General features: G+C 47.8%; 1 protein-coding gene across 5 annotated transcripts in view; it reads right to left on the reverse strand.

The window, feature by feature from the left end:
• NCAPG2 (non-SMC condensin II complex subunit G2) overlaps positions 1 to 25669 on the reverse strand; it is a 55668-nt gene extending 29999 nt beyond the window's left edge. For 2 of the 5 annotated variants that reach the window (XM_071221719.1, XM_053926958.2), the window contains exons 1-13: positions 25562 to 25669; positions 23903 to 24022; positions 19329 to 19517; positions 18851 to 18965; positions 17051 to 17205; positions 15601 to 15735; positions 13429 to 13523; positions 10087 to 10156; positions 8031 to 8117; positions 5568 to 5663; positions 4869 to 4994; positions 3842 to 4021; positions 434 to 586 (exon numbers count right to left, since the gene is read on the reverse strand). In XM_071221719.1, coding sequence (XP_071077820.1) covers positions 434 to 586; positions 3842 to 4021; positions 4869 to 4994; positions 5568 to 5663; positions 8031 to 8117; positions 10087 to 10156; positions 13429 to 13523; positions 15601 to 15735; positions 17051 to 17205; positions 18851 to 18965; positions 19329 to 19517; positions 23903 to 23980 — 1479 coding nt within the window. In that variant the 5' untranslated portion in view covers positions 23981 to 24022; positions 25562 to 25669. The other 3 variants (XM_045198759.3, XM_024564520.4, XM_045198760.3) reach the window with 3 other exon arrangements.
• Between the last annotated feature and the right edge of the window lie 448 nt (positions 25670 to 26117).

A 26117-nucleotide genomic window follows, 5' to 3' on the forward strand; every position in this document is an offset into this window, starting at 1 on the left:
AGGTCACACAAAACATGCTTTTTTTAAACATAAAAATATTCAGTTCCAAATATGAAAAACATGAAACCATACACACCCAATGCAGCGATAAGGCCTCCCCAGAACCCATCCCTAGACACCTGACCCTGCACCCAGGTGATTGTCACTGACTCTCTGACATCATCTGGGCATGTGTGAGGTGCACCTGGGCATATACACACTGTGTGTGCCCTGCTTTACACAGCTGGCGTCTACACTTGCTTTCATTCTTCTACCTTAGAGGCGTTTCCTCAGTCACACAGCATTAGTTCACCGCACAAACGCATCCCAGGCCCTGCCGCCGACCTCACACTGATGGACACACAAGCTTGGACCCACATCCTGGGCTGTGAGAAAAACGCCTTTCTGAAGGTAAATCTCAGACAGCCATTGTAAGAAGAGCCATTTACCCCACCTTTGCAGCCCTCACGGCTTTGACCTTCAGCAGCATCTCCACGAAGGCCACGCGCACCTTCTCCGAGTTGTCGTGGAGGCTGTACTTCAGTGCTGGCAGAAGCTGCTCTAACAATGGGTGGCTTAATTTGTTATCCAGAATTATCGGCAGACACTGCAAGAAAAGAGAAAGGTAATGCTTCAAAATGAGAACATAAACTAAAAAAGTTCAGGTAAGAAACCATCCAGTTCCATCTTTTCTAACACTGCTGGTGAAATAGGTAAACACACCTGCAGAATACAGCGCATTTCTAAAATGGTTTCATATAAAAACATACTTCTAATGAATCCGTACGGTTTCAATGACCGACAAGCTTCACCCAGTATTCCACTCAGACGAGATGAGAGCAGCTATAAAATAATATTTAGAGCAGAAGGAAACACAGAACCACTGCAGGTGGGGTGGGCTCCAAAGCCAGCAGTGTCCAAAGCAAAGGCCCAAGGAAGGGTCCTTTATCCACAGCCACAGCCCCCACATGTGTTCTCTGATCTCCTGACTCCGTCCTCCATGAAAACCAGAGGGTGGCCCATCTACCAGACTCGCACCCGCATTCGCCAGATGGACAGCCAAGTGAGTGACCCGTCCGAGCACAGGCCAGGCACCAATCCGTCAGAAGACTGACACGCCCTACCACCTTCTCTTTCCAGTTATAAGGAAAGAAGATGTTTTATTTTGAAAAGATGCCTATATTTTAAAGCTCAAACATAAATATTTACAGATGAGATGATACATGTCTGGGATTTGCTCCAAAGTAGCTGCGGGAGACGAAGGATGGAGCTATAGATAAAGTAAGAATGGACACGCCCTGCTAGCCATGGAGACCGGACGAGGGGAGGAGAGTTTTGTGGGTTCTTATGAAAAGTATATACAGTATATCAAAAAAGTCAGTTTTAATGTATAATGACCTAAAAAATTTTAGGATGCAAAATTTTTTGCATCCTATTCTAAAATGTGCCCATTCCACACATACCCACTAAAGACTATTTTAAGTAGTAATTTTTGTAGAAAACACTTTTTAAAAAAGATTTTATTTATTTATTTTTAGAGAGGGGGGAGGAAGAAAGAGAGGGAGAGAAATAGGAATGTGCAAGAGAAACATGGATCGGTTGCCCTCTGGTCTGCAACCCAGACACGCACCCTGACCAGGAACTGAACCAGTGACCCTTCACTTTGCAGGACAATGTCCAACCCACTGAGCCATCCTGGCCAGGGCTGCAGAAAATAGTTTAAAAAAATATATATATATATATATTTATTGACTATGCTATTACAGTTGTCCCATTCCCACCTCCCCACTCCACTCTATCCTGCCCACTCCCTCCCTCCCACATTCCCCCCCTATAGTCCATGTCCATGGGTCATACTTGTAAGTTCTTTGGCTTCTACATTTCCTACACTATTCTTACCCTTCCCCTGTCTATTTTCTACCTACCATTTATGCTACTTATTCTCTGTACCTTCCCCCCCCCCCCCACTCCCCTGTTGATAACCCTCCATGTGAGCTCCATTTCATTTCTGTGGTTCCGTTCCTGTTCTAGTTGTTTGCTTACTTTGCTTTTTTTTGTTGTTTTAGGTGTGGTTGTTAATAACTGTGAGTTTGCTGTCATTCTTACTGTTCATATTTTTTATCTTCTTTTTCTAAGTCCCTTTAACATTTCATATAATAAGGGCGTGGTGATAATGAACTCCTTTAACTTGACCTTATCTGAGAAGCACTTTATCTTCCCTTCCATTCTAAATGAGAGCTTTGCTGGATAGAGTCATCTTGGATGTAGGTCCTTGCCTTTCATGACTTGGAATACTTCTTTCCAGCCCCTTCTTGCCTGTAAGGTCTCTTTGGAGAAATCAGCTGACAGTCTTATGGGAAGTCCTTTGTAGGTAACTGTCTCCTTTTCTCTTGCTGCTTCTAAGATTCTCTCCTTCCGTTTCATCTTGGCTAATGGAATTATGATGTGCCTTGGTGTGTTCCTCCTTGGGTCCAGCTTCTTTGTGACCCTCTGAGCTTCCTGGACTTCCTGGAAGTCTATTTCCTTTGCCAGACTGGGGAAGTTCTCCTTCATTATTTGTTCAAATAAGTTTTCAATTTTTTGTTCTTCCTCTTCTCCTTCTGGCACCCCTATAATTCGGATGTTGGAACGTTTCAAGATGTCCTGGAGGTTCCTAAGCCTCTCCTCATTTTTCCGAATTCTTGTTTCTTCATTCTTTTCTGGTTGGATGTTTCTTTCTCCACACCGTTGATTTGAGTCCCAGTTTCCTTTGCCTCACTATTGGTTCCCTGTACATTTTCCTTTGTCTCTCTTAGCATAGCCTTCATTTTTTCAGTTTTCGACCAAATTCAACCAGTTCTGTGAGCTTCTTGATTACCAGTGTTTTGAACTGTGCATCTGATAGGTTGGCTATCTGTTTGCTGCTTAGTTGAATTATTTCTGGAGCTTTGAAGTGTTCTGTCATTTGGGCCACTTTTTTTGTCTTGGCGCGTCTTTTAAAGGGGCGGAGCCTTAGGTGTTCCCCGGGGTGGGGTAATGCTGGTTGTTGTGCTGTGACGCTGTACATTGGGGAGGGGCCAAGAGGGAGCAATGGTGCCCGCTCCACTCTGCTGGAGTTCAGTCACTCCCTCTGCTACCCACAATCAAACTGGGCCCCTCTGGTGCTGGTTCCCGAGTGGGTGGGCCTGTGCACACTCTAGGCCCCTGTGGGTCTCTCCAACGACCTCTCCTGTGAGGCTGTGAGTCTCTCCTGCTGCCGCTCCAACCCCCATGGGTGTTTTCACTCAGAGGTTTGAGGCTTTATTTCCCTGCGCTGGAGCCATGGGTTGCGCGGTCTGCTTCGCTCCCCACTGTTCGTCCCGGTTTATCTGTGCTCGAGTGTGGGGCCGTGGGGTGCTACCCGCCGCTCTGCCTACCCAGTTCTCTGCCACTCTGAGTCCGGCCCTCTCGGTTTATCTGCGAGAATGTGGGGCCACAGGGTCTGTAAGTGGTCGGACTGCCTGCCCCGTTTGTCCCACACTCAGCCAGCCTCGGTCCCGCCACGGCCACGTGAGTCCTCTCCACCCCAGCTGCCCGTCTCTACCCCTCCTACCGGTCTGGATGAATGTTTGTTTTTTATCTCCTTGGTGTCAGACTTCCTTGCCCTTTGATTTTCTGTCAGTTCTAGTTGTGTGAAGAGGCGCAGTATATCTACATACGCCACCATCTTGGTTCTCCCAGAAAATACTTTTAATTCAGTTTGTAAAACCTTACTTTGTTCATACAACAAAAACATCAATAGTGCTATATCTACATATGACTATGAGTGATTTTTAAGTTTTTCTTTCCCTGTATCTTCTAACTGTTCTACAATAATCACGGCTCACATAACTTAAAATCTTACCTTAAAGACAGAACAGCGTACATCGGCTGAGCTTGTATCAAACGCCAGTTCCCCGGTTACTTTCTTGAGGAGATCGATAAGAATGGTTGGAGGCATCATTTCCCAGTATTTGGAAGTTATTTTGCAAACACCAAGTATCCCTGCGGAACGGACCATCGGATAAGGATCTTCTAAAAGGCTCTATGAGTAGGAAGGGGAAAAAGGCTTAAATTAAAAATCTTAAATTAGTTCCCTTTGCATCAGTATCTGCTTTACACATCGGCACTCTGGACGTCCACCACTGGTCAGATATTCCACATCACGGAAACACGGGGCACGGGCAGACTCATGGCCTCTGACCACACTCCACTGCCGCAGTCGAGTGTTGTGCGGGGGCATCCAGACCATGCGGAGGCTGATTCTCCAACCCCGCCCACAGCACCTGGCCAATGGCAGGGCCTCCGAGGCTAGCTCCACTAGTGTTTGGGGGACTGTGCAGAGAAGCTCTTTTGTGAAAGGTCCTCAACACCCCATGAAATAAATGTCGCACCCTAATGTCCTAACGTCTCATTTGAAGAATCAGTCGTCTGCAGACATGCCTGCATCAGGCACTGTCTCAGGCCTGCCTTAGCCCAGGCTTTGTTCGTGTGCGGGACCCACAACTTCACGGTGGGCAGCACCGTTCTCTTCAGTTCATGGGTGAGGAGTCGGAAAAGTGACTTGCCCTAAGTTACAGGGCTATGAAGTGAGAGATGGGGTCACACCTGGGGGTGTCTGAACCTCTGTGTTATACTACCTCTGCTGGGGAGGTAAGAATACACATAAAACATATATGAAGTAAGAAATAATTACATGTTCCAAAGGAGATGAAGGGAAGAGAAATGGACACCACAGGCCCACAATGTCACATAAAGCACTGGGGAGAGAACGAATTTCCCTGAAAAATGTCAACACCTAGAAAACTTGCCATCTGGGTGGCAGGGCAGATAGAGGGGACCAGGCCTGACAAAGCTGAAGTTATAAGGAGCTCAACTACATGAATACGTACATAGAGTTCCTCAAATTGCTTCTGAATTTCACTATCCATCTCGATAGCGTTGAAGTTCGGATCCCTAATAGGAAATGCTTCAACGAACAACAGTGCAGCATTTGAGCGAACTTCAGAGTTTCTGGCCTGGAAAAATGGAAGAAGGTGGTTTCGGGACCCAAACAGATGACATTCAAGGACGTCAGTGTAGAGTTCCTAGTGTAAAAGCCCCTGGCATCTCAGCACAGACTTACTGATGAATTAAAGACAATGGCAACATTTAAACAGACCACACGGTGAAAACATCCTTAGCTTTAGCCAAACTCAGTTCGGTGTCAAGAAATAGAAAAAGACTGTTTGCTTGTTCAGATCCCACCTTGCATCATTAAGGCACAGTGACCCCCTCCCCAGTCACAGCAGCGGGTGTTGAGGGACCAGCACACCCAGCCCAGCTCTGCAGACCCCACCCCCTCTACTGGTTACTGAGCATGGCCACTCCCCCTCCTACTGGGCAGTCAGCACTACACCAACTCAGACTCCCAGTTTAAAGGGCCTGAGAAATGCTTTTAATAAAAGAATAAAACATTCATTCCAAAATTTCACAAAGCTCCCAGGCCCCAGCCCTATCTCTGCTGCCACATCACAATTCTGAAGCAGGGGATCCAGACTCCCAGGTGAAACCAGTACATCTACAGGCGAGAGGCCACTGAGCATGTGCACCTTCAACCCTCTCCACAGGAGGGGCTTGTACAACCGGTACAGCATCTCTTCCACTCCCTGCCGAACTCTCTTTTGTTGGTGAAAATAACTCAGCACCTAGAGCCAAGAAAAGAAGAAAACAAAGGTAACGTAGCTTTGTAAGCAAGCATCTAAGATCCTGTTTGGGAAAGCCAACACAGAACATGGGCTCTCTCTACCATGACAGGCACCCCCGTGTGACAGCTCTTCCCCGAGGACGACAAGGCAGAGACGCAGACTGCACCCGCACGTGGAGGGCGTGGAGGGAGCTGACGGCATGCGTACAGGTCAGTGCCCTCAAAATCTTCAGGGAGGAATGGAAGAGGAGTCAGGCCAAGTGGCTTCCGCAGCCCACCCTGGTTCTAAGATGAGCTGGGTACACCTCTGCTTGGGTCTAAGCACAACAGTGGACACCCAAACAAGGCCCACGCTGGGCCTCCCAGGCAGGGCCACTGCTCCGTGGCCCTCCACAGCGGGAGCTGAACGTCAAGCCCAAGTGCCCCCCAAGCTGTTGGCCCATCAGGAACGAATGGCTCTCCTACTCCTGTTCTGTTCTCCTCCCTTCTCTTCCAGCCAGAATCTTCCTGCCACTCTTCAGACTCTTGTGCCCAACAACAATCAAGTCACCTCACTCCCTGAATTTACAACTCCAGGGGCTAAGATTACATCAGTAAAGAAAGGAAAATAAAGAAAGTAAAACAGGCTATAAAACAACAGCCTATACTTCAAGTGAATTTGAATCAACGTTGCCCTAGAAGAACTACAGTCTGAGGATTATTTTTCCTGATTGTTCATCTTTATTTAGGAGTTTTTATTGACTGTGATAAGTGATATGAGTCTATAGTTTGTTTTTTGTGTATAATATTATCAAGTTTTGGCATCAGAATATATACTTGCTTCACAAAAACATTTTTTTCCCACAAGGACGTTTTTTCCGTTGCTTCTCAGAGAGAGAGGAAGGGGGAGAGGAAGGGGGAGAAGAAGGGGGAGAGGAAGGGGGAGAGGAAGGAAGAGAGAGGAACATTGAGTGGCTGCCTCCTATTTGCTCCCAGACTGGGGCTCAAACCCGCAAGTGCCCTGACCTTAACCTCAACCTTTCAGTTACAGGACAATGTTCCAAACAGAGCCACAATGGCCAGGGCCATAGAAATATTTTTGAACAGCTTTATATAATTTGCACACCTTAAAAGTCACTCCTTTAAAGTGCACAACTACGGGGGTTCTAGTGTATTCACAAAATTGTGCAACCATTACTATGATCTAGCTTTAAAAGATTTTCATCAACAATATGGGGATTTTTACTTTCAAATGAGTCTGAAGCATTTCCTGAAGCTTCTTTCAATATATCAATAAAATAATTTATCATATAAATATAATGTTTATAGAAAAAAGGATGTGAAGAAGAAACTATGTGTTATAAGCAGCAAGAACAGTTACTTAAGAGTCCAGGAATACGTTTCATTTGAAAGTACAATCTAATACTCTTCCTTTTCATTCTGTGCAGTGTTCCATAAATTTACCAAATAGTGATGTCCACACTCACACTATCTTAGTGACTCAGACACTGCAGCAGACTAGTCATTCAGTACCGAGAGTGACGCGCCCATGTCACCGACCTGTGGCTGAACACAATGCTGTTCCTTAGGACTAAGCTGAACCTGCAACACCAACCCACTCGTGTGACCTGCAGCTTAAGGAAGCCACCCTGGGATGGGGATGGGAGAGGGGTTCTCTCCTTTGGATAACTCAAACTAAAGCATCAATCCCATAAAGAAATGTTTTCTTATCCATTCAAACTTCATATAGTTAGTATATTTACATTATACAAATAATTACAATTTCACTATTCAAAAAAATAAAGAGGTAGCCTTTGTCACTCAGCTGCCCAAACTAACAGCCCCCCTGCCAGAGTCCTGGGGTCAACAGACACCTCCAGCAGACAAGGGCACCGACCCCAAGGCCTTCTTCAGTCAGACCACTGACAATGTACAGATGGAATGCAGAATTGAGGTCTGAGATGACCTTTCAAAAACAAAATCTTACCATGAGAAACTAGTAAAACATGCCATTTGATGGCAGAACATCAAATGGAAATTTAATGTATGAAAGTAAATAATAAAAATAATCTCAACTATCATGTCTTTTTGAAAAAGTGGCAGTGGCAGTTAGAAAGCAATGATTCTGGACGCTTTTGCATCACACAACTTAATTAAGGTGGTGTAACTTCAGCTCTGATGGTGGAACAGTATTCCTCCGCTTCCCCAGTGAGAGCTCTGGCAGCAGGATACAATTGCCAGGCACCAGTTTCAAGACCTTGAGAATCGCACAGCTGACGCCCACAAAGGCTTAGCCTCACTTTTACTGAACGAAAGACAATGACCTGGAAATGAGGAAGACAAGACTCGCCGTGAAGAAGGCAGAGTGGGCACTGAGGGCTCGGCTCACCTCGCGCACTTTGCTGTGCACCGGCGACCTCCGGGGCAGGTGGATCCCGTGGTACATGAGGTCCTGGATACAATCGCTCTCGATGGTCTGCAAGAACAAGAGCGGCGCAGCAGCATTTAGAGTGTGCGCGTCCCGCAGGCAGAGCAACAGCGGGAGCACAAACGAGTGTGACCCGCTTGCCTTCCATCTCCTGCCAGCAGAGCCTCTGTCTTGAGTGTACACCTCTCCCATTCTCACCAGAAAGAACACTCGGCCTCCTCTATCTTATTTGATGAGATACTCATTTGTGAGAAATAGCAGTTTAAGCCAGCAGGGCTCAGAACAGAATGAGGCTGAGCCCCCTCATCTGACAACCTCAGAGCCTCCCAAAACTACACTGGCCTACCTCTAAGGTGGAGCCCAGGATTCCAAACTGACTGCAACAAGGCCTTTTGGGGTTGCCGCAGACGGGCAGAGCCGTGCAGGGCGCGGAGTGGGGAGCCAGGGCCCTGAGGTCCTCCAGGGGGGCGACTGAAGCAGGGCCAGTGGTGGGAGCAGCCAAAGCCCCAGGAACTATCTGGTCTGTTCATCTGGATGCCATGGCTTTAGGAAAGACACAGGAAAAGTTTCCTACTAACATTCGCCATTATCTTTGAAAATATTTCCTCACTTGAAGCCACTAACAAATCCCAGCAACACCACACGTGGGAACCACACACGGCCAGACGTGCGATGAACGAGATTCGCAGCACCACCTAACAGGTGTCTGTGCCACAAGCTGAGCCCTCAGAGCCAGCAGCCAGAAATGGGCACTGCAGAACATGGACGACAGAGAGACCGTGAGCTGGTTTTTTCAACACACCAATGGCACAGGAAATTGAAATGAAAAGGAAGGCGGGACGGGTGCTCTCAGAGGCTTGCTGGGCCCCAATTCCAAAAAAAAAAAAAACCCAACAAAAAGACATTTTTGAAATGAAGCTGAGAAATGTAAACATGGCTTAATTATTTTTTAAAACACCCCGCAACCGTTAATGGTGAACGGACAACGCCAGCACTGCGTGCCTGTCTGGATGTCTGGATGCACACTGAGCAACGGGCCCTGGCGTGGACTGTCTGCAGCCTGCTCAACGAACTTGCACACAGGGGCTCGGAGGCAACGAAGAACTACAGCTGCTGGCGCTAACTTGGCACAGCTCTCGTCAAACAAGTGCTTAGTATCAGTTTCTACTTTTTAAACCACTATTGGAGAAAAGAGGGACAAATTATTCCTTTTCTGTGGACAAGCTTCATTCAGTAATGAAACAATGCGAAAAATGCATAACAGCACCCTGGTTTTGCCCTTTTCCCCCAAAATTATCACTATAAATCTATTCTAGAAGTTGATAGAAGTAGATACTTCTAGAAGCAGAAGTCAGTGATAAACCCTGGTAACATACACCAAACTTAAGTGGGGTAGGAGAGCAGGACAGAAACCAACTCCAAATCCCAGGACCCTCCCCCTCAGCCTGCCACAGTGTCCCACCCACTACCTCAGGGCCCACTCCCCAAAAGGAAAGGCCCCTTTCTGACTTAAAGTAACAACTTTACTCTCAGAGGAAGAAAAAACACATTTGCGAACACAGGACAAGAAAAGTGTAAGGGACATCAGAGACATTTTCTTCTGATTTCTTCCAGAAGGACGTTTGAGTACATAATTATAATTGTGGATTATATAGCCATATCTTAACAATACAGATATTATACCACCATTAAAGGTCAGCCATATTCAAATCGAGTATCTTTAAACTCTTGAAAACAATGTCACCCAAAGAAGCAACCCCAGTTCCCCGGGAAGCGCTGTCCAACAGAGCCAGGCGAGCCCCGAGTGCCAGTCTCAGTTTTCAAGTGGCCACACAAAAAACAGAAGAGAGAAGCAGGTATAATTATTTTAATAACATGCTCTGTTTAACCCAATATATCCAAAACACCGTCCATATAGACAGAGAGCCTCTGCACAGGTTTTGAATCCCTCTTCCGTGACTACTTAGAAGGAGAATATAATAAAAATAAGTGTTAACATTTAATCAAATGAAAGTACCTCCAGTATTTTCCCGGAAGCCTTTCTCCAAGCTCTGAAATAAACTTCTGCGATGTGCACCATCAAAGATCTATTTAAAAAAAAATTTTTTTTAATTTAATGCAAAGAATTATACTTTTTACATGTATCATTTCAGGTGCTCTCCTATCCCAGGGAAGAAGAACCTCAGCTGAGAGGAGTGCTTTGCAAAGTAACTATAGATATTTGTTAGCTACCTACAGCAGTAGGTAGTAGAAAGAGAAAGTTTTGAGAAGGGGAATTATCAAACTTCCTTCTCAGTCAAGGCTTCCCGAGAATTTTACTATTTTCTGTGAAACTATGAGAATATAAGCCTAGAACCAAATTCTTAAGTAAAAAGCATTTTAAAACTTTGCAGACTACTAATTCCCTAAACTATCAGAGTTGACTTTAGAACCATAGTTAGGACTTTACTGGTTCAGCCCAAATATCCTGTAAACGATATTCAGGAAGCAGGATGCATTCTAGGGAACAGCAGGAGCTCTGCAACCAGAGATTCAGGACAAACCCCCAGTCGGCCCCAACACAGCTGCTGTGGAGGGAAATTCAGCAACAAGCCCAACTCTGGACTCTGAGGATTCCATTTCAAAAGGCAGACTAAGTACCCGGCCCGAGCAGACTCAGCACTGGCCCTGGTGCCTCTCTGCACGCTCCCCTGCTGGGCTCTTCCCACCAAGTGGCGCAGCTCACTGCACAGTAAACGGGGAGCAAACGTGATGCTCACGTGGTGGCAGATGTGCTGGGGAGACGGGCTTCACTGTGACTGAGGCTCAGACTTAAGTGGTGAATATTTCAACTATTTAAAGAACAACCACAAATTAACATCCCAATCTTAATGTCATTACTGAAAAAGAATGACTTCCTACACAGGGAAAGAAAATATCCAGTTATAAAACAGACCGTAATAAATAACTTAAGAGGTCATTTCTAAAGCTTCTGAAAGATCAATATAACTTTTAAAAGTCAGGTCAAATAGAATCTTTCAAAGCCAGGTTAAGATAGCACAAAATACCATATTTTCGGACTATAAGATGCACCTACGTTTTAGAGGAAAATAGGAAAAAACCCCGCTCCCACCCAACCAGCCAGGTAAGCTACGTTCGGAATATAAAATGCACCCCTATTTCCCCCCAGGTTTGGGGTGAGTACATCTTATAGTCCAAAAAAATACGGTACTAGATGTAATACTTACTCCTAGTAATTGCAGATGACAGGACAGTGTACGTACAAAACCCTACAGGCTCCACTAAAAAACTACTTGACTCAATAAGTGAATTTGGTAAAGTAGCGAGATACAAAGTCAATATTTAGAAATCGATGGAATTTTTATACATCAGTAATGAACTATCCGAAAGAGAAACTAGGAAAAAAATCCCATTTACTGTTACAACAACAACAATAAAGTACCCAGGAATAAATTTAACTAGGGAGGTAAAAGGCTTGTATTCAGAAAACCAAAGGACACTGAAGAAAGAAACTGAGGAAGATACAAGTAGAAGGATATACTATGTTCACAGATTGAAAGAATTAACACCATTAAAATGTTCCTACCACCCAAAGCAATCTATAGATTCAACACAGTCCGTATTAAAACACCAGCGGTGTATTTCACAGATCTAGAACAAATATTTCAAAAATTTATATGGAACACAACAAGACCCCAAGTAGCCCCAGTCATCCTGAGAAAGAAGAACAAAGTAGGAGGGATCACAATAGCTGATACCAAACTGTATTACAAGGCCACTGCAATCAGAACAGCCTGGTACTGGCGTTAAGAACAGACACATAGACCAGTGGAACAGAATAGAGAGCCCAGAAAACCCACACCTTTATGGTCAATTAACATTTGACAAAGGGGGCAAAAGCATACAATGGAGTAAAGATCATCTCTTCAATAGTTGGTGTCAGCAGAACTGGACGGGTACATGCAAAAAAAATGAAACTAGACCACCAACTTACACCATACACAAAAATAAACTCACGATGGATAAAACACTGGAATATGAGTCACAACACTGTAAAAAATCCTGGAGGAAAACATAGGCAGTAAAATTTCAGATATCTCACATAGCAATATTTTTGCCAATATATCTCCCAGGGCAGGGAAAATAAAGGAAAAATAAACAAATGGAAATTCATCAAAAAAAGCAGCTTCTGCACAGCTAAAGAAAACATCATCAAAATGAAAAGGGAACCCACTGTATGGGACAGCATATTTGCCAATGATTAATCAGACAAGGAGGACACACAGAGGGCCCAGAGACATATGGAAGGATGCTCAGCATCACCAGCCGTCAGAAATACGCAAATTAAAACCACAGTGAGATATCACCTCACACTGGTGAGAATGGCCGTCATAAACAAATCAACAAAGAAATGCTGGCGAGGTTGTGGAGAAAAGGGAACCCTAGTGCACTGCTGGGGGGAATGCAGACTGGTGCAGCCACTGTGGAAAACAGTATGGAGTTACCTCACAAAACTGAAGATGGAACTGCCTTATGACCCAGTGATTCCACTGCTGGGAATATACCCAAAGAAACCTAAAACACTAATTTAAAAGAACCTAAGCACCCAATGTTCATAGCAGCATTATTTATAATATCTAAGTGCTAGATACAGCCTAAGTGCCCATCCATAGATGAGTGGATTACAAAACGGTGGTACAGCACTGGCTGGTGTGGCTCAGTGGATTGAGCACCAGCCTGTGAACCTAGGTCACTGGTTTGATTCCCAATCAGGTCACACGCCTGGGTTGCCAGCCAGGTGCCCAGCTAGGGGCACATGAGAGACAACGGATCCATGTATCTCTCGCACATCGATGTTTCTCTCCCTCTCTTTCTACCTCCCTTCCCCTCTCTCTACAAATAGATAAATAAAATTTTTTTAAAACTGTGGTACATTTTACACAATGGAATACTATGCAGCAGATATATAGGAGCTCCTACCCTTCGATACATCAGGGATGGAACTGGTGAGCACTATGGTAAGTGAGATAAGCCACTTGATGAAAGACAAATACCACGTGACCTCACTTACAAGAGGAATCTAACGAACAAAAACTAACGAGCAAAACAGAACAGAGGTGCAGAAACAAGGGACAGACTGACAGCTGTCAGAACAGGAGAGGGAGGATGGGGCTGGCTGAAGGAAGGTGAAGGGACTAGGCAAAGAACATACATGCACGACCCATGGACATGGACAACGGTGTGGGGACTGACTGAGGGTAGGAGGTGGCTGGGGGAGGGGACAAAGGGGGAAAATCAAACAACTGTAATAGCATAAACAATAAAAAAAAACTTTTTAATCCTAAAAAATATTACTTACTTCTGTAATCTTTGTAACTGGTTTTTAATGGTCCCATGGATGATTTTAATAAAATTTGTATTCCAATTAAAGAGAGAACTAAGAAATCTTCTTCCCTATAAATTAAGAAAACAGGATATAATGGTAAAATTGAAAGCAAATAGAAAGTTCCCGGGAAGTAAACAAGTGATCTTTGAATGCTAGAGGGCAAAGGAAGTCCACTTGGAATCTGCAGATGGGTGTTTAGCTGGGAAAGCGGCGCCTCCTGGTGGGACAGCAGAGAGGCCTCGTAGGGTCAGCGGGTCAGCAGGACAAGGGTGGGGGACAGCAGGCACGCTGAGCTCCTCCCTCGCTCCACCACAGGCAGCAACCACACTGCTATGCAGGTAAGCAAACAGGTCCATACATCTGGCTTCCATCTGGCTATCATGGATGTCTATATAACCTAAGAGAGAGAACGCTCGCATCTCGTGTTTTGGGGTGGGAATGGAATTAAGCTTTCGTTCATTCCATCTTTAATAAATGAGAAAACTGAGGACTTGCAAAGTTAAGAGGCTAAGTACTTGCCAATCTAGAATCTTCAAATGCATACAGCCCCCAAGTACAAATGGCACACCCAACCCATGTAATGCAAATTTATGCGCACGCTACTGGATTACACACACGAACCTCAAAAGCAAGCATATTCGCCCTCTGCAGAAGGCGTAATCACACCTACCAAGAATGTCCCTGGGGAACAGCAGTTCTTCACTGCTTCCCCGCACACTGGCATGGAAGGCCACGAAATACAATGCACTTTCACACAAATGTCAGGAGAGCCAAGCATGCAACAGGCCAGTTTTGAAACATTAGCATTTACTGGAAATATCAATAACTTGTTAGTAGAGTACAAGATATTTCTGTTTACCCAGAATGACGAAAAACTGACCTAAGCAAATTAATGATTAGAAAACTAAGTTCAGATATCTTCAATATAAAAGAGCGTGTCAGTTAAAGAGTTGTAACATTCACAGGTGTATATTCGCGCGTGTGCCACATACTTGCGCACACACACGTAAGCCAGACAGATGCAATCCATCAACTGCTACGTACAAGCCACTGGAAACAAGGTTTATGTGTCTGAACCCACTCGCTACTTCTCTCCTCCCCCCCAAGTTTCCTAACAGTCCTGGAGATTAAGGCACAGGCCATATGCCCAGTGTCCTTTCAAAGGATGACGTGACAAGAGCAATAAGCCCAGTCAGAGCCCTTCCTGCAAGCTTGGTGCTTGCTGGACACTGTGTATAGGTTCTCCAGCATCACCTCACAGCAGCTGTCCCCATCTTACAGGAACAAACACTGAGACTCAAAGTGGCCTCCCTGTTTCCTCCTGCCCCAGAGGTTCAGGTTAGAGCGCCGGGCAGTCGTGAACCAAGCCTGGGCAGGCAGAAGAGCAGATGGGTCCACCCAGCTGTTCAGCACGGGCACACATGGCCACACAGCTGCAGCCCTTCGTCCGGGAGCCCACAGGGCAGGAAGGGCCAGCATATCACACAAACATTTCAAGCAGCACTTTCCACACAAGACCACTGATCACAGAGGCTGAGTCTCTCCCACCTACCCCTTAAAAACACCATTCTAAAATGACATCTGGGATTTGCTTCAGAAATCCCAGAGTGACGGGAGATAGGAGTAGAGAGGAAGCTAGAGCGCCATATATTGGTATAATTCACACTAAGTTTTAAATCCCTTAAATCACTTAAGGCCACGGTGTAACTGGCCACACTTCATGTGCTCAGCAGCCGAGGACAGAGCCTCTCCCTGCATTTACTAGACGAGCAGAAAAAGGAAACCAAGGGCACTGCGTGCTGATAGTTTTGAGTGTATGCCCCCTAACCTAGAGTTAAGGCAGAGGGTCTCATCTTATCCACAGGAAGTGCTTCCTCAACCTTATTTTTAATCGTTCTTAATTTAAAATGCAGTCACAGTGCCCCCAGGATTGACACAGCCCCATGTCACCATCTGATTTAATGATGAAATAAGCAACGACTTGTAAAACGTTTGCTTAGTACTGCCCTGCAGTGAAAACATCGTGTAATAAACATAACAGCCCTCGGCAGCTAAGCACAGCACTAACAGCAAGCACGTGAACTTAGAGGAAACGTCCATTAAAAAGCAGTTCACTAACAGACCACAAAAGAACACCCTGTTTACCTCTTCCTTCTTGATATAATTAACAGTTATGAAGCACTCCAGCAGCATGTTTTTAATTTCTCTACTTTCCTCCAACTCATAATCAAAGCAATATAAAGCCTGATGAATGTGCCAAAGCCGACTTATGTCTGCACCCTAGGAATAGAAAAAAAAATGTTAGTTTTTTTTATAAATAGTAAGGTCACATTTCAAATTAACCATAAGAATATTTTATATCATAAATAATAATTCTAGTCAAGAGAAAACAGACTTAAAAATTTGCAAATGTTGTTGGCAACTCTAGAGAACCCTAACCCGAGTCACAGACGCCCAGGCTGCCGGTAGTTCCCACGACCAGGAGGAGGTCTGAGACCGCACTGCCCAGCGCGCCAGCCCATCAGACTACAGAGCAACTGAAACGTGACTGGTGCGCCCGAGGAACCAAATTTTTCGCTTTCTACACTTTAAATTAAATTTAAATAGCCCCATGTGGCTGGCTACTGGTTATCTTTCTAACCTTAGGAAGATGTGATTTAAAAGCTAAACAAAAAAACCCTGGAAAACAGATTTTAAAAAGACCAATCAGTGTGGCCTAAAGGCAAATTCTGACTTATACAAGGGCTCCCCAACCACTCCCAGGGCAGCGGGAAATGTCAGAATGAGGGCCCCGCCACACAGCTGACTGCTCCTTGGAGACTCTCACTCTGACGCAGGAGCGTGAGTAGGCCCCAGCTTTCTAGAAAGCTGTTGGCAATGTGCATCAAGGGCCCCAAGTTCAAACCCACTGACCAACGAAGTTCATTTCTAGAAAGCTTCCACAGGAAGGAAAGATACGAGGTGAGGAACATCAGAGAGAAGTTCCTCATTGTCCCTAAAATAACAATGACCACCTTAAGTGTTGGAACTATGGATGACTTTATCTTTTCTTCAATCACCCAGTTTTCTAAGATGAACATAAGTATCTGCTATTGTCTTGATCAGGGAGAAATATTCTTTCTGGGTTTCTGAACCGCATACCAAAGACTAAAGGATGAGAAACAACCCAACCTTCAAACATGCTGTCCATCGGTGCTCAGGCCTAGCTGCAGTCTCAAACAACCCCCCGCCCCCCACTCTCTGGCCACCCCCGTGTGGCACTGCGTGGGCTGGAAGGCTCTGCCTGACGACTCCTGCCCCCTCTATCCTCCTCAGTGCACAGACCAGCTGGTCCAGTCCCGGCGTGGAGCCTGCCTCTGAAGGCCGTCCCGGCCTCCTGCCCCAGGACTGCCGCTCCCCTGCTGCCTGGAGCTCGCAGGAGAAGGTCAAGTAGAGTAGTCACTTTGAGACCGTGACATGACACGAAGGAGGACAGGGCAACACATACAAGGAAGATGGAAGCCACAGGGGTCAGGCCACTCACGAGGACACATGATTCCGAAGTGTGAACTCGCTCACTCTTGAAGTCAAGTGCATGTTGAACGAGCACACGTACCGTTTTTGTCTGCAGACTCCTCCTCAGCAGCAAGGTGAACGCGGTCTTCCCCATGTCCTCCTTGGCGGGCAGGCCCTTCTCCCACCATGTGACGCACAGGCCCTGAATGGCGCGCTGCAGCTTTGGCTCAGACTCCGGCAGTGCATATAAGATACCTGAGAGAGAGCCCGGTCACTACCCTGCCGGTCAGGGACGCCAACACTGGTTCAGGCTCAACGGTGTGGCCCAGCGACTTCCAACCTTCCTCACCTCGTGGCATAGAAACTGATCAGTAAATTTCTGCAGCACACCAAGAATATATTTTTGCCAATCTGACAAAAAATAGTTATTTTGGTTCATTCACACCAGGAGGACTATTGGTACGTTGGCTGTTGTCATTTTTATACTGATAATCTAAGGCGAGAGGCCCCAGCCCCTGACTAGTTAGGTATTGCCAGAATGCTTGCAGTGCGCCAGTTGAAAATCGGTTGTCTAGAGTAGTGTATGACTTAAAAAGGTCTGCTAAGAAATAATAGTTTATGTTTAACTTGCTGAAGATTTAAGTACATTATTTATAGGATACAAATGATGATGATTAAAAAATTGTTTTACTACTGTTATAAAAGCAGAACGGGAAGACAGAGTGCCAGACCCCTCACTGAAGTCGTGGCCGCTGAGGCCGTCCAAATGCAAGGGCACTCACACCACGTGACAATTCACAGCAGCACCAGGTCAGGTCTGCTGACGGTGAGTCCACTCTAACCACTCCTCGGTGTGCCAGCCTCGAATTCTGGCTCATTGGTGAAATATGGTAAAAGCAACTATCATAATGAATACAAAAACTATAGTGCTTTTTATTAACAGAAATCTTAACTATTAAAATACTAATAATGCACCCATGATTATAATCCACGGATAACTGAATGCCATTATACTACAAAAAAATTCCTGAATTCATGTAAAGTTGGGAACTGTAGTATTAGCAGTAATTATTTAACCAGCCATCAGTCGTGTGGAGAAGGTGCATCCAAACTGGTGGTAACGTTCACAAAACCCTTGGGAGCCACTCTGAGACTGATGAGGGATGACCGCAGAGCAAGAACTCTGAACGCAGCAGCACCACAGACCCACAGACCTGAGCGGTGCTGGGGGTGGCGGCCTTGTGGAGGGGATGCGCCACAGGGAGCTCCTCACAGTCACGGGGTAGGGGCGCAGGTACATGGGAGATTTTTCTTAAAGATCATTACTTTAAATTACTTTTATATCTATAAAACAACTTTATATAATGTTCTTTAAGCACATCTCCTCATTAATTCAGTCTAGTGTTCCTCCTAAAGTTTGACCACAGTCTCACGGTTTAGTTAAACCTTGAAGGTTCAGGGTAGGAAAACTCTAAGAGTCAATAATTATTCCTAAGGTCACGATTATAACACATTTAAAGAAAAAAGTTCACTGTCACAAACATTTGGTTAAATTTAAACTCTCTGGCAGTAATCACCAGCTGAGAAATTCAGAATCAGACCGCCTCCCCTTAATAAGCCCTTACCACTGGTCCGGCGCTCCCGTGAGAGCCCTGAGAAACCTGCTCACACAACAGTGAGCTGCTCCGTGAGGCGCATCTGCACCACCTGAAACGCTCACCTGCGGCTTGCGTCAACCTAACCACCCGGGACAGCCCTGGAAAGCTCACTCCTCCGCTCCTCTTCTAGCCGAAGCAGGAGCACCTGACTGCACCGCTGGGCCTCAGCTCCGCTGCCTCCCATAGAGCGTGGCTCAGACGCCCGCCTTCTACACGTGCCACACCGCACCGAGTCAGCTTACCGTTTAATATAACAGCACATTCCAGTAGGGCCTCATAGTTTTCGCTTTCATTTATTACAGACACAGAAGCAAGAATCACAGATGTAATTGCATGGATTATTTCTAGGGTTCTTTTCTGTAAATAAAAAAAAAATCAAAGTATGAGTGAATTAAGATTAATGTATAATTAATTTTTAAAGGAAATGTAAGTTACTAGATTTATAAAAACCAGCTCACACTTCTAGCTCACTCTAAACAGTGAACTGCAGTTGAACACGAACGAGCCAGCTGTCGGAAAAGCAGAGCACCAGGGATGGCCCCCACTGACTGCACCTTACAACGGTAGGGCCACAAAAGGGTGGAACTACCCGAAACAAGCTTCAAATACTCTTGACTTCTAACTTCAAATTTTTCTCAACTTAAAACAACTATACCCAATAAACAACTACCTTTTGACAAAGAAAAGGGAAACATTCTGTTTCCGAAAGACCCACACTACCGTTTTTGGACCGTGGTCCGTTTCCATGCTGTCTGCGCCCTGGGTCTCGGCGGCCTGCCAGCCCTCCACGGGGCTCTCCAGCAGCACGTCTGTTAACAACCTCCGGAGCCTCTGCCACAGCTCTTCCTTCTGCTTCCTTGATAATTCATCGAGTAACTCGCTGAGGTTGAAAGGGTTGGAAGCATCTTCCTGTAAGATACATAGCAAGCGTTACATTTCAAACACAAAATACACAATATATTAGTTCTATCCTTTTCATAATGGTGTGGGAATAAAGGAATATCCTTTTCCTTATGAAAAAAGCTTTTCATAAACTTTTCAAAGGAAAAGTTTAACTGCTAACTTAAGTACAAGTTCAAGAGTTTGATTATACTTTTCAAAACCCATCCCTACAAGGAAAAGTACAGGGTCACTAGGCAGAAAGCAGCAGGTCCCCCCTCTGCCTACTCAGCTTGAGCACCCTAATCTTTGGCACTTAAAATTGTACCCACTCAGCAAAACCCTCCCTCACATCAGCCATCCCCACGTCCACCATCTGCAGGCCTGAGATCAGACTGAGGAACAGCGCCGCCCCACTGGCTGACTGCACTTTCAGTTTCTGGTCTCCAGCCGCCTGGAGCCCTCCACACCCACCTTCCAGTCAACTGTTAGCCTCTCTCTCTCCCATGAGCCAAGCAGCCAACTCCAGAGCCTCTCACTGCTCTTAAAGTCGCCAGCCCACCACCGCTTCCTGTCACTCTGAGCAGACCACCTCACCTCCTCTGGGACTTTGCAAACAGAGGCCATTGTCCAGGCGCACAACATCCAGCTTGGAGGGTGCACCCGTAGCCAGTCTGGGCACCGAAACAGCGACAGTAATGAACACAGGCCATTAACACAGGAGAATCAGTGGGGCCACACGGGTAATACACACATGCACACTTGCACACAGATAACTAGTGCACTGGAACAGCACGGACGGCCAATGGATACACGGAGAAGAAACACAGGGTTGGGAAAAAAACCACAAAGTAACAGGGCCTCTATGCATGCTCCCGCCCAAACCCATAGGATGAATTCAATCAGATCATCAAACCAACACAACGGAAGGATATGCCTCAAAGCAGCTGCCCAGGGACAGGAAAAACGAAGTGAGGGTGACGGAATCTGGGTCACAGAAAACCAACAGGTGATGACAACTGGATGCAACGTGCGATGCTGAGTGCGTGCTGCAGGTAACAGTGTGAGGTTCCCTGAGTTTGCGGGTTTCAATGAGATTATATGAGAATAATTTTGTTCTAGGAAAAGGCACATGGAGATATTTAGGAGTAACGAAACACAGCGCTGGCAACGGACCCTCAAATGATTCAAGAAGAATATGTAAATACAGAGAACGACAGAAAAATGCAGCCAAGCTGAGCGCGGGGCACTCTGGATTCCTCTGCACAGTCCTCAGCTTCTCCTGCACAGCTCCTTCCCCGCCCTAGGTCCCATACCCCTCCTCTTGCTGAGTCCACACCTGAGCCGTCCAGCTGCACCTGGCTTCCGGTCTTTGTGTCCCCTAACCTCCCCACAGCCCACTCAGATCTCTGGTCAAAACCACCTGTCACTTCCACCCTCTACCCTGCTTCATTGGAGCACACACCTGTCTCGTTCTCCTCCCTCCACCCGGGCAGAGGCTTTGCTCTGTGTGCGTTGGACCCCAGCCCCCAGAGCAGAGCGGGCGTAGGGAAGATACTCAAGGCATGGTAAGTAGGTAAACTCCCCTCAGCCCTGAGCCCTCTTACTCCCCACACCATTCAGCTCCGCTCCATCACTCTTGCTTTGAAACGTAAATTTATTCCAACACAATCGATTCACAAGGGGATAATTTGAGCAAAACACACATTTCTGGGTTGCTCATGTGGGATTTAGTCACCAGGTAAATTCAGAAAATTGCACCTGCTGATCAGAGCTACAAAATCACACGAAACACCCCCACCCCCTGGACATCTGCCAGCTCCTGGGACCCCACAGGAGCTGCGAGCAACACTGTCCACACCTGGTGACCATGCCAGCTCCCACCATGGTGACCTCCCAGTACATGCCTCTCTTCACTGCGCCCGTCCTCCCAGCCACTTTTATACTTTTCTTCTCTGTGCCTGCTCATGCTCACAGTCTCACACACACACTCACTCACACACACACACACACACACACACACACACAGGTCAGCAGGTTGGGCCCCTGGGAGCACAGCCACCCACTTCCACCAGCAAACTTCAGATCTTTGTCAAGGGAAAGTGTCTTACTTGCTCTAATATTTACAAACTTCCTAGTGATTCCACATGTATAAAACTCTTACTTTCTTACTAGGTCCCTATTTCTTTTTACCATGTCACTGGTGAAGTTCTTGAGTGTCACACCCCGAAGCCCATCACCCCCCTAGCCCTCTGGCTCTCACTGCCCAGCTTCAGAGCAGTGGTTTTCAGGACCGCACACGTCGCTCGCGCTGCAGCGGAATTGATTGGAACTGGGGAGCCACCCAGCAGGCTTCCACCTGACTCAAAACAAGTCCTTCCTTTGGTTCTCAGTCAGACTGACCACGTGAAACTGCGGCAGTTCCACTACTCTGACCTCCGAGGTGGCATTTCCTACCACTAACTCGATACAACCGAGCGGTGCGCAACCCTGCACGTTTTCATTTCCGTGTTTTCACGTTTACATGGTGACCGGGATGCCGAGGTGTGTGTCAGTAAACTCCGCTCCTCCTAAGCTGACACTGACAACTCAGGGCACGAGGGCTGATGCAGCCTCCAAGAGCTGTCTGCTGCCGAGCAGTGGGAACAGCTCAGGGGCTCCGGAGCAGGATGTGGACGCGGCAGCTGGAGGGAGTGAATGCACCTCCATGGACACCTCGGCATCACAGCACCAGGGAGGCCTGCGGTGACTGTGCCACCCACATGCTGCTAGTTTTTCCCTTTAGATTTTAAATTCATATTGGCATGGCTTCATCATCAACGTGGTGTGTGGTTTTAGTTAACGCCAGGGCACACTGCTTGTGACAGCCGCCTGGGGTCGCAGGCGCTCAGGTGCTGCTCATCTCACACAGCCCCTTCTGAGTGTCGAACCTGAGCCTGACACTCACACTAGTCCACACTTTCCCTTACAGATACCTCCAGGGTAATGTGCTGCCTACAGTTTCTGCCAGTTATTTTTACGTTTACTGAACACCGTTTTATAATATAAAATCATATTATTAGCGCATTTCTTTTAAAAAGAAAAATAACTTTGTGCATGTTGCTACCAACATATTTATTAGATTCCTCTCTAATCCTGAGTTGTCACTAATCTGATTTTCACATGTGATCACAAGCCAAGCACACATCTTCTGCCCAAGGTCATAGTATCTGGGGTTCCTCCAGGTCCTGTGCTCGGCTCCTTCTCCTTTATTCCACAACACAGGCACCCCCACACTCCCATGACTAACCTTCTGCTGGAGCTGCTGACATCCAAGTTTGTCTCTAGCCCAGACCTCGCCTGGGCTTCAGACATACCTGCCATCTGCCTACGGGATGTGTCCTGTGTACATTCCCCTGGCAGTCATTCCACACGTCCAAAATTGAGCCATCTCTCCCCCAAAACCTGCCCACGTTCAAGATTTCAAGACCCCACTGAATGGCTCTACAGTTAGAAACCAGGGACCCTCCTGGGCCCTTCCCCAGCCTGGGCCCAATCAGTCCACAGTGTGGCACGCCCCAGAGGCCAGCTCACAAGATACCTGCGCCTTCCCGGTTCCGTGTCCTGACTCCACCACCACAAGGAAGGGTGTGGCCCCTGCCCTGCTCTCAGCCTCCATGGACCTCTCTTCTGTCTGCTTTCCATGTGCAGCTGCAGGGGTACTTCCCAAGGGCAGCTCTGATTTTCCTGTGTCTCTCTCTTCCTGCCCCACTCCTTTTCTCTCCCTTTGTTCTCTGCAGGCAAGGCACTGTCGGCTCGTGGCCCCCGTGCCTCTCAGGATGAATGCAGACTCCACACCTTCACATGGTAAAGAAAGCCAGGGCTCTGCGCTTGCCCACGTCCTCGCCCCGCACTTCTACACTCCACCCCTGCCGAACCTTCACACTCAAATGCAACATGCCTTTGACCGGCTGACTTCTATGGACCTTCCAGAGCTTAACTCCCACGGCCTTTGTGTGCGGATGGGAAGCAGTCCATGGCTGGGTTTGCCCCCTGCCCCACCCTTGCCCCTTTCTCTGCTGTATGTCCGTGCCTGGACCCACAGCTCTGTGAATAACCTGAGGAAAAAAGAAATGCCTGGACTTCCTCAGTATGCCGCCATGCACGCAGAAAAGAGCACTAAGTGTTCACTAGGCAAACAGAAGCGCAGTGCACCACCTCACTTAGCACCTTTCCGGCATCTCCCTTATCAGAAAGCGGGAAATGCCATGTGCGAGTAGTTACTTGTCCGTCAGCAGGTCTGCAGTCACATAGTTTCTTTTCCTAAACCTCGGTCCCTAAGGATTCACGGAGATGTTTCACTTATGAACATAATTTTAGAAAAATGTTTTCCATTAACAGTCAAAATCACAACAAAGCTAAACAATGAAACTTACGTCAAGTTGAATGAACTGCAAAAATTCTCCAATCAGGTCCTTAGACACCGCTTGAACAAATATTTCGCGCTTTTCCATGACAGATGAAACTGTGTCTCCTCCGGCATTTAGTCTGTAACCCTAGCGGAAAACACAAGCACAGGAAACTTGCGTTTGCAAATGTATCTTCTCCTCCAAGATGTCATTTGGTACTGACAACCAAAACTGCAAACAAATCCCTCTGCCACTTATGCTGGACAGTTTCTAACAATATTCTGACACGAAACAAGTTATAGCTAGAAAATAACTTATTTTCATAGTATCAACATAACACTGTGTTGCTACCAGCTGTTAATGAAACTGCCTGTGAAGGAGCAAGATGCCCCTCAGACCCACCCCGTTGTTCTGGGTCCACGCCTACAAGGTAGGCTGCTTGTGGGAAGGCCTGGAAACGCCTGACACCCCTGCTTGTGTTGCACTGTGGCACCCGGCCGCCCGGGAGCTCGTTAGCAGGAGCACAGGTGTGCCCAGCCAGCGCGCAGCTCCCACCCGAGGGAGCCGGCCAGGAGGCCTGGGGCCGAGCCACCTCCTGTTTCCAGGGACACCACCTGCGCTAGTGGGGCCCCTGGTGAAAGGCGCCCCCCAAAGACAAAGTCAGAGCCAGGGGTGAGGCATGCAGGGTTGGGTTTTCCGTTGTTCTTCCTGTGGAAACAGGCAGGCAAGTTATGATTACTACAGCAGCTTTAGAAACTGCAAAGTAGGCCACAGTGGCACCGTAAGCCTGCTTTCATGCACCTCCTATATGCAACAGGACCCCTTCCTTAAAAACTGTATTAAATGAAAACCTGTTCCGTTGCACACAGAGCAATATGGAAAATCAGTGCTACCAAAGGCAATAATCAGGGAGAGAAGGAGCCATGTCAAACCCTGGGCCCCAGATCTGAGGGTCTACATCGCACCAACAAAAGGAGAAAGTAACCTCCCCACGTAGACACCAGCGAGGTCGGGGCCCTCCGCACTCAGCCAGCCGGGCTCTGAGCGAACTTCCTCCAGCCGAGCAGGGGAGGCGCCCGCGGCTGATGACTAACAGTGGCTGACACCAACTCACCGCTTTGAAAACAACATGACGAAAGATGCGACGAAGCAAGAGGAATAGCGCCTTCCCCGGCGGGTCCCTCGCGGAGAGCACGCAGCCCCCGTCCCGGCCGAAGGCCCTGCTCCGCCCGCGCGGTGGTGGGGGAGCCTCTGGCCTTCAGCCGCCGCCCCCGCGAGCCGCCCAGCGGTGCTGCTCTCACGGTGCGCGGACCTGGGCGGCTCCCTAGCGCACCCCGTCCCGCACGCGAGGTCGGGCACCACCTGCGGGCGGCGCCCCAGCCTCCCGGGAACAGAGCCACCCCCGCAAACCGTTCACCTCCGGGCAGAGATGCCTGACAGCGGGCTCCCCTGAGCACAACGCGGGGCTGATCCTCTCCGGGACAGTCCCAGGGGAAGCCTGGGGCGTCGTGCGCCCAGGCACCTGTGTCCGCCTCTGTCGCGCCTCCTCAGAGACGCCGGCCGGGCCAAGGGTTCGGACGCGGCCCACGCGGGGCGTGCTGTGTTGGACGCTGGGCCCGCCCCACCCCCGCCGTTCCCCTGCCCCTGGCCCCGAGCCCTCGGCGGCCCGGCACTCCCGGAGCTCACCTCGTTCGCGGGAACCGCCGTTTCCCGCGCTCGGACCAGATTCAAAACCGCCCGCCCGCGCGCGCGACGCGCTCCTCTCGCCTAAGCGTCACCAGGCGCTGCTCTCGCGAGAACCAGGCGCACCTGGGTGGGGTCACTTGAGAGCGCACGCCTCCGGCCCACAAGCCCCGCCCCGCACCCTGATCCCGCCGCGCCTTGCCCCACCCACACGCCCCACCCCGCCCACACGTCCCGGTCCCGCGGGCACCCAGCCCCAGTCACGCACTCCGACTCCGCCTTTTCCGCGCGAGTTCGGATCCTGACGTTTTTATCCTGACATCAAAATCAGTTTTACCGTTGGCTTACACGGATGCAGTCTTTGACATAATTACACTGACTTCAAATAAAGCTGTGACGTCAGTCTATACAGACGCAATGAAATCTGAGTACTCCCGCAAGGGGACACCCTGTCCCCCCCTGAATCTACTACTGTTTTTGCTGCGGTTTGTGAGTCACGTCTCCAGCAAAATACTATACACAAAGATGGATGTCTTAGTATTTTGTGACCATAATGCTG

Source organism: Desmodus rotundus, chromosome 6, assembly GCF_022682495.2.
Source record: "Desmodus rotundus isolate HL8 chromosome 6, HLdesRot8A.1, whole genome shotgun sequence".
Classification (NCBI taxonomy): domain Eukaryota; kingdom Metazoa; phylum Chordata; class Mammalia; order Chiroptera; family Phyllostomidae; genus Desmodus; species Desmodus rotundus.